General features: G+C 38.0%; 1 protein-coding gene across 1 annotated transcript; it reads right to left on the minus strand.

Moving 5' to 3' along the window:
• Positions 1-1,137: 1,137 nt before the first annotated feature.
• Positions 1,138-9,989, minus strand: LOC113235547 (facilitated trehalose transporter Tret1-like; the record flags this gene model as incomplete). The annotated part of the gene is made up of 4 exons (XM_026471278.1): positions 1,138-1,482; positions 4,902-5,099; positions 7,122-7,345; positions 9,854-9,989. Coding segments are annotated over 4 exons (837 nt in total), but the record flags the coding sequence as incomplete, so codon positions are not given.
• Positions 9,990-13,456: the final 3,467 nt, after the last annotated feature.

The raw sequence follows: 13,456 nt of genomic DNA on the forward strand, positions 1-13,456 counted from the left end.
ATCGTTACTACGATACTACTGCATACAATTTTGATATCTATCAATAGAACGGAAATTACCTAGGTATACTAAATGCAAACTAGGATGATCCTTGCGACACTACATTTGAAGCTTTTCATAGGGATGCGGTAAAGTTGATAGATTTTTAGTATATTTGATTTCTATAGCAAAAGTTCTCCCTTATAGTTTTATTTTTTGACGTATTCCGAACAATGTATAGAATTGTGAAGTGTTTTGTATTAGGTATATCGCAGGCTTACAACATAACTATATTTATTAGTATATAATAGATATTTGACTAAATTACAAACAACATTTATCATGTTATTAATTCATAAGTTTCAGAAAAGTAATAACACTGATATATTAATTCATTGCCTATTATTAAAATTCATACTTTAAGAATGAATGTCTACGCTATACATTTATTCATTAAATTATCGAAAACTTTTTATCGATATACCTCAACTCTAGCAAATGCAGTGTAATGAAGTAACCTTTGCACCTGTCGAAAAATTATGAATTTTTGAAAAAGAAATGCTTTTCCGCTCATTTCTTACAAAATAAACGTTAATATGGTGTTATTTTTTATTTAATTTAATGTATTTACTCAAACAAAGGTTATTCATTTAAAAGCGTGGCTTATAAAAATAGTATATGAAACACATAAATTAGTGCACGTCATTACAAAGTTATATTGTATAGATTTTTGTGAACTGTCACAGGGTTCAACCTTGATTAAATTTAGAATAGTTTAATTCAGACTGAAAGACTCCAGTTCCATATTTCTTTTATTAGTTCCAGGTCACAGTTCATATAATAAAATTGTTTCTGCATCAGTTGTACCAGTTAGATGATGTTTATTTCTGTATTTATTGAATCTTCATTTAATCAGCTATACGTGAATATCTTTCTATCGTAGCTGTAAAATTTAGTTTTAAAAAAAAAGCACTTATTTGGTGACGCATAGCCCACGTCCACCGTACCTACACGACAATTATCCACCCTAGCGGGGAGCCCTGTCGGCCGAATTTCTATAAAAACATTTAATTTTTTATAAAAATAAAACTAGTTTTTATAAATAAATAAATAATTATATAGTGGATCAGAACACAGCAAATGAGAAAAAAAGAGAAATGAATTCGACGAAACTGCATTCCGACAATTATTACGTCCTAAGGTAATCTTTACATTTGCTTTTATTTACAACTTAGTAACAGCGTTGTCTTTATTCTCACTTCCACGTTCAACGTCTTTATTTTTCTTTCCATCGAGCTCGTTGTAGATATCTTCAATGCTCCTCATCTTAGTCTCCGGTACACAGCATGCAATGTATATCGTGCTCACGATACAAACGCCGGCGAAGGTCCAGAACACGAGGAATAGACCTACCGCGTTTGCGATAGGCTGGAAGACTCTGAGAAGAATCGAGACTAGTATGCAGGCGAATGCTATTACTATTGAAGTTACCGTGCCTCGCATCTGAAAATAATTAAGTGATATTGGAGAACATGCCTTGATTATTCTAGAACCACAGTGATACATATATCAATAAAGAGACCAAATTGAAAATGACAAATTTTTTTCAGATCTGATTAGCGTATAAATTTTTTTTTTTCAAACTAACCAATGTTTCGGACTCTGTACCAGGGTCCTGATTTTGATTCAAATAGAATTCTATCCGATCAGGTAGTCTCGAAATCAGATGGGTTTCTGAGCGAGAAGATGAACCTGATTCCTACTATATCTTTCTTAGGAATGTCAAAAGTTTCCGATCGGCCAATTGTGAATCACAATTAAGCGCCTCGGTTCGGAAGAGACGCAGTTTCCGATCGGGAGAGGCAATCAATATCAATTTGCAGGTCCGATGGTCACGGCTGACTTACAAACCATGGGACCAGTAAAAACAATTTCATCGTATAGTAATCATGAAAACCCAAGGAGACAATAATAATAATAATAACGCACACACTCAACATAGCCCCGCACTAGGGAAACCCTGTGTCGCGGGTGCCATGGACACACACATAGACAACAACAAATTACACCCAAACTCACGAGAGAAATAAATGTAGGTCATACAAATATTTCGCCCGGCCCGGGAATCGAACCTGGGACCTCTGCATGGCAGTCCGGCATGGTAACCGTTCGGCCACGGAGGCAGTGTTTGACGCGCGTGCTTGTATTGAAACCTGAGCAAGCGAAGGATGCTAAGGGTCGTATTCCAGAACTCTACTCAATGCTCAAGTCAGGATTTGAGCAGACTTGAGTATGATTTGAAGCACTGGAAATACTACCCTAATGGCAAGGACTTGAGTATGATTTTCAGTGCTCATTGCAATACTCAAGTCCTGACTTGAGCATTGAGTAGAGTTCTAGAATACGACCCTAAGATTCAAAAATAGAATAGCGCGTAAAAATAGAGTAGAGCGTAGCGACGGTTTCAGGGCACGGGCCGCACAACTTTGCTGCCGAGCGAAGCACATTTTACCTCACCATAGCGAGGTAAATGGTAGATGAAAGAAAAACAGTTGAACTTTAACAAATCAGCTTTATTCATTAATAGGTACATCAAAAATTTGTTGTCGTTGTCAATTTAATGTCAACAATAATAAGAATAAAATATATAAAAAAATAAATATATAAAATACCTATGTACCAACGGATTTATATTACATAAATAATATACGACAAATTGCGTAGTTGAACTTGTCATTATTTATGTTATTTTTCATCAAAAAAAAAAGTTAGGTACACCACGGTCCATCGTCAAGCTCGAATTTCAAAAACCTTTTCCGCACGAGGGTGGAAAAAACGCTTAGTGAAGTGAAAAATTGTTTATCGACGCGATGTAGCGTTTAGTCGTGACGGCGCGCGGCGGTTGCATCGACTCGCAACGACTTCTAACGACGAAATACAGTACAGCATGCGACTAGCGACGTAACATTACCGGCGACAGACGATAGTTTAGTAAATTTAAAATGGATATAATATCAGAACTTTATTTGTTGGAAAATTCCGTTTTAAGGGGTCCGTGTTACAGTAGGGATAAGATAAAGAAGATTTAATACTCATCTAATTCTCTCTAAGAAACTGCCTCCGTGGCCGAACGGTTACCATACCGGACTGCCACGTAGAGGTCCCCGGGTTCGATTCCCGGGCCGGGAGAAATATTTGTATGGCCTACATTTATTTCTCTCGTGAGTTTGGGTGTAATTTGTGGTTGTCTATGTGTGTGTCCATGGCACCCGCGACACAGGGTTTCCCTAGTGCGGGGCTATGTTGAGTGTGTGCGTTATTATTATTATTATTAATTAATATTCTGCGGCAATTACGAACTTCATCAATTAACCTATCTGGGTCCAATATTATAATTTTAATTACTTATGTTATTACATAATATTTAATTTTTAATTTTAATTAATTATTAATACATTCCTATTATTATTAGACTATTGTCTAATAATAATAGAAACCTTAATTGATCATATAGTAGTAGTCTAGCAAGCTACTTGCGCCGACTGATCGCAAGTCTCACGACCATTGTTCGCCGGTCGCGGGCACGCTGGTGCACTAAACCATTTCGTTCTATGTACATGTTAAAACAAGTCGCAGCGAGTCGGTGCGACCGCAGTCGCGAAATATCGCCGGCACGCTGCACAAGCCATAAGGTGGCAATACTTCCTTGAACGAACTCTTTCACAAGGAACTCTACTGCTACTAAAATTTGAACATTGAAATAATTAACCAATATCAGACCTGAGTATACTGTCTACCTTTGAAGCAATTAAAATTATACTTTATCCGATTGAAGCAGTATGATTTGTAGTACAGCAAGCGCGCGTGCGCACTTTTAATGCAGCGGTTGTTGATTGGGGCGAGTGAGCGCAATGGGGCAGTCCCACATCTTTCTACATAAGTTTTGTTTATAGTGCCCCTCCCTAACAACCTCTTGGTTATGCGGGAAGGGCACTATGACCTGTGCGAGTGAGTTCACACAGGGACCACCTAATTCAAGTCCTAACCCCGGATCAGCCCGTTTGCACGGACTTCATCCGGTGCTCAGAAGGCTAATGCCTTAAGTGACCCGCCCCGGGTGCACGTACAAGACCCTCCCAACTAACGGTTGCCACCGCTGAGCCGCCGACTCTAAGTCGACCACCAGATCGCCTCATTAGTGGCGGAGCTGTAACGCACGCTCACTTCACAACGCCGAATTAACGGCGTCTCTTCAGTTCCCAAATTCTTAACAGAACCTAATCGTGTCAAATAAACATTCAACATATCCTGAAAGAACAACTGTTTCGTTATATTTCGATCTTCGTTATTTCGGACAAAAAAATTCCGACTTTGTGATAGGTTACCCCTGCGTTAATGTCCGGATATAGCTACCGACTTAAAGGGCAACTCACGTGTCCCGCGCGTCTTCTCGCGTGAGGCCCTCAACTAGACCGATACCAAGGCGCGTTAGTTGCGCGCGAGACGAACGCCCCGACCATACACCACCGGGGCAGAGGAACGTGTCCGTTCCCTGCAGCTAACCACAAACCCCGGCGAGTCCATACCCAAGTCCGGGTCCGCCAGAGACGCTCGTGAAGGTGTATGACTGGCGGACAACCGTACCAAGATCTTGCCGTCGAGCCCGTAGTCTCTCCGGAAAATTTCTCGAATCGATAGATAGGGACAAGCGCAATGGGGCAGGCAAATCAACTTATTTATATGTCCCACAGTTGGGCACGGGTCTCCTCTCAGGCGAGGGTTTAGGCCATAGTCCACCAGGCTAGTGTAACGTCCCCAATACGAGTTGGGGACGTTACACGTTTTCCGGGAATTGTGAATTCGACGTGTAGGTTTCAACACGATGTAAGGGGTAGTCTATTATCATAAAAACCAGAAATTACCTGGAAACTAAACATCTCGGTCATAATTACGAACGGCACGGGCTGCAGTCCCGCGGCATCGCAGTAAATGCAAAGGCATAGTGCCGCGATGGGCAACCACGATGCGCCGGAATAGTCCCATTGCTCCTGCGCATAGAACCACGAACCGAGAGCGGTCATTGCTACGCCCGAGATCAGGCAGGTCATGCCCAGAAGAGGCTGGAAAAGAAAAATATAGGTATTAAGTATGTGCTACAATCTTGCTATGGATTCTACCAAGAATAAATGTTCTAAAAGTTTATGGAATTGCACCTATTCGCCAAGTTATATATATTTTTTTATAATATCAAGTGACGAGACGAAAAAGTCTTGCGTCTGATGGTAAGCTACACGCATGTCCATAACAGTTGCAGTGCCACTCAGAGCTTTAAATCGCAAAGATCTGAGGGGCACTGTCACTGCGCCCGTCACCCTGAGATATAAGTTGACAAGTCCCATGTGCCTGTAATTTCACTAGCAATTCTTATTCTTCAAAACCGGAACACAGTAATGCTGACATTACTGCTTGGCGGCAGAAATAGGTAAGGAGGCTGTACTATCCTGGACGAACTTCTTTACAAGGAGCTCTACTGCTACTTAACTTGTTGTAATCAGTTAACGGAAAGTGACTGTAACTTGATAAAACTTATTCGTTCCCTAATTTTCCACCTTTGGGGTGGTGTATTTTCTTCAAATTTGGACGAGGGTAATACTGAATTACCCCCTTTCCAACAAAAAAAATCATCGAAATCGGTTCACAGGTATGCATACAGAAAAATACAGTCGAATTGAGAACCTCCTCCTTTTTCAAATCGGCTAAAAAGTACATAAACAGCACGGAAAAGATTGCAACCACATCAATAATATACCTAGATTTAATTATTATACAAAGAAACGATCTGGCAGAACTCGAACCTGTGTATTTTCCAAACCAAGGTCACCGCTCTACCAACTGAGCTACAGTGCCTCTACAATGAGCTTACAGTGACAGTTATTGCTAGCGGCCGCGTAAAATGTTTATACACAAAATGTTGTTACTTCTTGTGACCGGTAGGGGCGCTGTATTATAATTTGCTATACATAATTGTGAAGTAATTTAGAGCGGTTACAAACTTGGGATCTATAGGCGTTTAGTAGGTACACAACATTCAGGTCCTACCTATCATATAAAAGGATCATATTTAATATTGTATACCATATAACGATATACATATATATAACACTATATATGGAAATAATTATTGGAATTAAACCCAATTATAAACATCGTATTGTCATATGATATGATGCCATGAAGATCACCCCTTTGGAGTGACTCAATGTAGTTAGTATAGGAACAATTTTCAATATAGAAATAATTTTATATTAAAAAGGACAGTATTTACCTGAACCTCGATTGTTTAATTTTCCCCAACATCACGGGCGATTGCATCAATGCAATCGTGCGTTTGTATCAATGCAGTGTTTGCGTCTATACAATCGCCTGTAAATCGCACGTGTACCGATGCAAACGCGCGTTTGTGAAACTCGCTGCTGAGTGTCGCTGTGTGTAATCACTCTTACGCGATAAACTCGTGGTAAAGGCACAGATAAACTGTTCTTTGATGAAACCTTACGAATTTCAAAAAATTACTTACATATCTTTCGTATTGAGTTGAGTGGGTTTTTATCGAGAAATTAAAATTAATATACGTCGCGCTATTTTTCTAATTTAATGCAATAAATCCACTTCACCGCTTTATATCAGGACTCGTAACCGCCTTATGGTTACTGGTTAAGAGTAAAATTTAAATCGAGACGTACTATAAAATTATATCTTACGTAATTATAGCGTTCAAATTTTCAGTCTTGAAAAGCTATAACTTTATAAACACCATGACCTGTGATCCTTATCATAACTAAAGTAATCGATATTTTTTGCGAAATTGAGTTATTAACACTTTAGAAACTATGACAATAACAAATTAGACAGCTGTAGCTTTCTAATTTGTTATTTCAGCGCAAACGAGAGTTGATATTTAAAAGTGATATAAGGCCCATTTCCCTGATGAGTTGCCAGGGATGGATGACCCTTATTTCGTATCTATTTCTGGTTGTAAACTCGATGGGTGACAATAAAACTTTAGGTGTCCAATATCTCGAAAGTCACCAAAGCGAAAATGCATTAGTTATAACAAGGTGGCTGTGTCTACTTGTACTTACCTTCCGACCGATCCGTTCGACCAAAAAAGAAGCTGTACACGATCCAACAAACTGCACGACACCCAGCACAGCGGCCTGCTGATTGGCCGTAAGCACCCAGCCGTTGTTGGCCAGGCCGAAGATCGTGGATGCAAAGTGCAGGACTGCTAGGCACCCGCATAGCTCCCTTGCTAGTGTTATAGTAAGCGTTATGCGAAACGCACGGGATGTATTGCGGCACGTTACTGTAAAAAACATAAATCCCAAGCCTGGTTACAGAGCTGTGCGGATTTATCTGCGGACCGTCCGCGACGAGCACCGGAGGAACACGTGTGGCGTTAGAACATCGTTTTATAGTGACGTGGTTTGACTTGTGCGGAACACGCTCCGCGTGAACTCCGCACAAGCCACACGTGCGTGCACTAAATTAAATACTGGATTCAGAGCACTGCGGATTCTACGCATGCCGACGGCTCGCAAGTGGACAGTCCGTACCGACCTTACGCACAGCTGTGAAACTAGCCTAAAAGGCTTCATCTGCACAATAACAACTTTTTAGGAGAGAGGTTTAGAATTTTAAACCTCTCTCCTACTGGCGAACAATTAATCCACTTTGTCATTCTTAAATTTCACATATACTTGATTTCTTTCGTGGACGTCGTATTATTTTTATGACTCATTTGATAGAAACACTTTTGACGTATTATCACATTTATAATACTTTAGGGTCGTATGTTAGGTCTTCTGCATGACGAATTAATAGCACAATGATATTCCACGTGAAAACCGTACAATTTCGACTCCAATTAATTACATTGTGATACAAATACAAATGTAAATGTAATTCAAATGTGTCCCTACAATACCAAACGTACGGAAAGTGGTAGGTATACCTACTTATTATATTTTACTTTACAATAAATTCGAGAGAGAAGTAGACAATGGTAACTACTGTACTGCTAGCGTCGAGTATATAACCAGAAATAGAGACGAAGTAAGGGCCATTCATCCTTGGCAACTCATCAGGCAAATGGGCCTTATATCACTTTCAAATATCAACTCTCGTTTACGCTGAAATCACAAATTAGAATGTTGAAATAGTACAACAACTGACCTGTGTGTCCGTCTCCATATAGTTCAAAAATATTCTGTATTTATTGTAATAAAGATAAGATCTCTAACAATGAGGGGCTGTAAAAATAGCAAAACATGTTTTTTACATTCAAATTTCGAACATCTCTGAAAAACAAAACAATTTGATTGGGCCTCAATTTTTTTTTTTTTTAATTTATTGAGGCTTTGGCAAAGCCATCAGCCTAAACATGAAGTTTAATTATGTTTCTGTAAATATGGCCGCCACAAAGAGGATAGGCAATTTGAGGCGGCGTGCTTAGATTGACTCGGCATTCCTTAAAACGAGCCGATACGGGTATTTTAGTTCGAGATTCGTATAATTTCGCGTTTTAATCTTCAATTAAGGCACAATAGCACCATCCTATTCCACTTTAAACTAGATTTCACAAAATAATTGAAAGTCAAAATAAAAACGACACTTTTCCCTCCAAAAGGTCCAGAGCGAATATTGGGCCTCAATTCCAACATCAGTCGTGATGAAGTTTTATTGGAAATGAAATGTCAATAGCAAACAATTTTGACAATTTCACAGGTTACTTGATATCGAACGATATGATAGTTGGGCCGATTCTAGTTTGTCTATTAATTAAAAATAAAAACTACGGTTCACAAATTTACACGTTCGCAACCCGCTACCTGAAAAGGTGACATCATTCAAAGCAGTCATCGTATATATAACCCGAAAGAGAGGAAATGTAATTTAATTTCTTTGAAAACTATTCTGCCAAACCATTATGGTGACAACTGTGCTCCGATTGGCTAGCCCGAATTCGACACAATTAACGGGGGTCGTCAATTGTTTCACTTCAAAACAACCAGTTTAACTTAACCTTCGCTATAACGGAAAAATTTAAGAATTACATATTAACATTTAATTGCCGACGAAATGTAATTCCCTTTGTTTTGTAATTAGATGTTTTGTTGTTTTTTCCACACCACCGAATGGAACAGCCCCCATTGTTAGAGATATTATCTTTAGTACAATAAATACGAATATTTTTGGAATATACGGAGACGTACACACAAATCAGTTGTTGACGCTGTAGTATTTCAGTTTTCTAATTTGTGATTTCAGCGCAAACGAGAGTCGATATTCAAAAGTGATATAGGGTCCATTTGCCTCATGAGTTGCCAGGGATGGATGGCCCTTATTTCGTCTCTATTTCTGGTTATATACTCGATGACTTTTCTGGACGAACTCTTTCACAAGGCACTCTACTGCTATAAGAACACTTTGCTGTAAAGGTAACCCTGAATAACCTACAATTATATAGATATTGGTAACATCGTTGACCGAAACAATATTATTACAAAAGGTGCGGTTAACCGTTACCAACTTGCCGCGCGTTGAAGTAACTGCTAATAGTATGTAAACACTAAAGAGCAACGGTACCAGAAGTGTGCCTTGTTGTACGCGTGTTTGTTTTGCCCTTTGAGGTTACTTCACGTCTAGGCATTTTGTGATAATGGAAAAGTTTGTAGGTCATGCTTTGTAAATACAGTAAGATCATATATTTTACGTACCTAAGCATCTTTAAGGTTATTGACAATAATTGTCTAGACATTAAGTATCTTAAATATTAAATAAAATTTTCAAGCGTTAAGGAGATAAATCTTACCTAAACTGCGAAGATTAGTAAAGAACTGATCAGTTTTGTTGTTTTCGAGCTCCAGGAGTAAAATCTGGATCTCATCGTCTACCGCCGCGTCTGAGGCCTGTCGACACCGCAGCCACGCCAGGGCGTCACGAGCTTTCTATAGATGTAACAGATATTCAAAGTATTTATTGTTTTTTATATGTTACTTGGTGGTCTTAAAATTAAAACAATATTCAAAAATATATAACACCACGAACAATAAATATTAGTAACTTCGCCTTGCCGCTAGTTGGCGTTAGGATCGACCTAGTTGTTGGATGTTTTCAGCTGTTATGTGTTTATATTTTTTTTGCGATTTTCTTTGCAAACTAGCTTATAAAATTTAATATTATTTTCACCTCACTAGCTCGGGAAGGCTTTCTTTCTCATTAGAAATATGCGCGCAAAAGCGTTTTTGAAAATAAAGGTTTTTGAAATTTCGAACTTGATGATGGACTGTGGTGCACCTAACTTTTTCTTTCGATGACAAAAAAAGACAATGACACGTTCAATTACTTATTTAATTATTGACATTAAATTTACAATGATAACTAATTGCGTTTATTAAATTATTTTAATTCGTCGATAAACTAAAATAATTTCAATAATCATGTGATAGGTAAGACCTAATCACACAAAATAAAAGTACAAAGCAAGAATAAGAATTGATGAGGTGTAAATTCAGAACGCATCCGACGATAAACTTTATAAATTGACTCACGAAGGAATTTAGAATTTAGAATTTCATGCAAAAATAAGAGACTCTTAGAAATAATTGTAACGTATTCAATCTTAATAAATATTATAAACAGTACGAAAAAATTCTAAAACGAACAATGGTTTCTCGTAGGCTTAGCGCCTACGAGAAACCATCACGTAAAAGAAACACAGAATTCTGAAAATGTAACAAAATCAATGTGGAAAATAATAAAAGAACGCGCAAACAAAAATACAAAACAAATTAAAGAAAATATTCAATTGACGATACACAACAATCTTGCTTCTGATCCGAAACAAGTAGCAAAATATATTTAACTATTATTTTGCATCGGTGGTTAACAGCACCGGGAGCGCGCCGAGGGCCCGGCCTAATATGCTTAAACCTACCCACAATGCTTACGCCCGGTTCGGAGAGCCAACAGCTCGAGCAATCAGTGTATGTCTGGCGACTGCTTGACTGCACGATTAAATTTCACCGCACTGCAAACCGCTTGAAGCAATCTAGATTCAAGCAACTGCTCGAGCGGTTTGATGTATGTGTGTACATAGAAGACTGTAGTTTGCTACGTGGTCATATCTTGAAGCAGTCGATACTAAGCTGCTTCAAGCTGCACGTGTACGGCCGGCCTAGCAACTACCGCCCTGTTGCACTATTAGCCATGAGTAAGCGCCTATATTCCTTTTGCGAGAACTATAACAAACATCCTTGATGAATCGCAATATGGATTCCGTAGAAACCGGTCGACTTATCTAATAATAATAATCTTGCGGCTTACAAGTTAGTACAACAAAATATAAACATATGAAACGATAAAAATATGCTATTGCTGTCTTGCTCGACATGTCGAAGGCGCACGATAGGGTACAATACAAAATATTATTAGAAAAATTATACGGAATGGGCGTAAGGGGACACGCAAATGGTTCGAATTATATCTACTAAACGGAGGAGAATGTGTTGAAATTCAAAATTTTAATCATCTATCGGGCAACATAATTCGTGGTAAATCTAACGTACGGACAACGGTACATCAGAATACACATTTTTGTTCGAAAATCGCCTCCAGTGCAACGGAACAAAATACGTCAATGTGTAGCTAGATGTGCTGGCGTGTGTACATACAACAAATGCAAAACTCAATCCCCCAGGGAAGTATGACTGGTTGTCTGTTATTCTTTTACACATTTATGCTTTTTATGCTTGAACATTTATGCTTGAAGCTGAACGGGCGCAGAGAATGATCTTAAAAATTTGTAATTTTAAGCCTCGACTATATCCTACATCAATCTTATACGAGGAATGTGGGGTTCTAACAGTAAGGCAATTGTTTATTTTGACTTCTGTTGTCAGGCAACACCACCATGTTGAGTACCCCATGGAAAAGGGGAACAAAAACAGTAGAAGAGAGGACATGGTTTGTAAACCTTTTAAAGGTAAAACCGCTTTCATAAACAAATTTTTTATATACTTGGGTGGTAGACTCTATAATAGGGTCAACAAATTCTGTCATATCTACTCAAAAACTATATGCAACTAAATGTCAGTAAATGTAATCACATAAAATTCACCAAAAATAAAAATTTTGTTAGATCTTCTTACTATATTGATGGTCAAGTGGTAGCAGAGGTAAACCAGGTGCGGGATTTAGGCGTCACTCTGGACAAAAAGCTGAGTTATGTGGCTCATTATGAACACATTACAGCGCAGGCCTTTAAAATGTTGGGTTTCATAAAAAGAAATTCAAAGTGCTTCAAAAATATCAAGACATTAATCTCCTTATACAACTCCCTTGTTCGTAGTGGCATTGAGTTTGCAAGCGTCGTATGGAACCCCACTTACCAGGTGCACATTGATTACATCGAACGCGTACAAAAAGTATTTACACGGTATCTAGCTTTTAGGGCCCCTAGCTTTAGTCACAAAAATGAATACCAGCAACGATTGAAACACTTCAATCTTGATTCACTGTTGAATCGAAGAGGCATAAATGACCAGGTTTTCCTCTACAAGTTGCTGCGGGGGTGTATGGATTGTCCGGAAGTATTATCGAGAATCGCACATACTGTTCCGCGTCCCAACTCAAGAAGGCAACTTAGCAATCCTTTTCATGTGCCCTTTTCCAGGACAAATTTAATGAGCCATTCCCCAGTGTCCAGAATGCTTTCCAACTACAATATCCTGAATAGTCGCGCAAACCTGGATATATATTTTGACAGTTTATCCCGTCATAAAGACAAAGTAGTAGCGGCCTACTCATCAGATATTGACAATTAAATTTCAGTGCTCTAAAATTACAAATTGTTATCTATAAAATCTTAAAGAATATATTTTTTAAATTGCATATAAATAATTATTACATGTATATTTTTAATAGAATAATTTATTAATAGTTCATTTTATTTTTTTAAATTGTGGTAATGTTTTTCTTTCTTTTTAAATGATGTTTTAATATGATTATGTGAATGATGTGTTCGGCTGTAATTGGCTTACAGACTAGTCTTACATAAATATAAAATGTAGATTTAAAAATGTTAAGTGTGTTAAGCTGTTGCTGAACCAATAAATAAATAAATAAATAAATAAATAAATAAATAAATAAATAAATAAATAAAAACACAAAGAGAATGCAAATGGGTTGTTTCGAGCTGGCTTCAAAAACTGAACTACGAGAAGACAGAAGATTTACTAGTGTCTTCTGCTGTATAAAGACATGCATGCACACACACATGCACACACTCACTCACACACACATAAAACCTACCCACTCATCTATGTAATTTTTGTTTTGTATTGTAGTTTTGAACGATTTTTGTTTAGTCTTTTATTATTTATTTTGTTATCTCTGTGCCTTACGTCATTTTCGA

This window comes from Hyposmocoma kahamanoa, unplaced genomic scaffold, assembly GCF_003589595.1.
Source record: "Hyposmocoma kahamanoa isolate Upper Pololo Valley unplaced genomic scaffold, ASM358959v1 87198, whole genome shotgun sequence".
NCBI lineage: Eukaryota > Metazoa > Arthropoda > Insecta > Lepidoptera > Cosmopterigidae > Hyposmocoma > Hyposmocoma kahamanoa.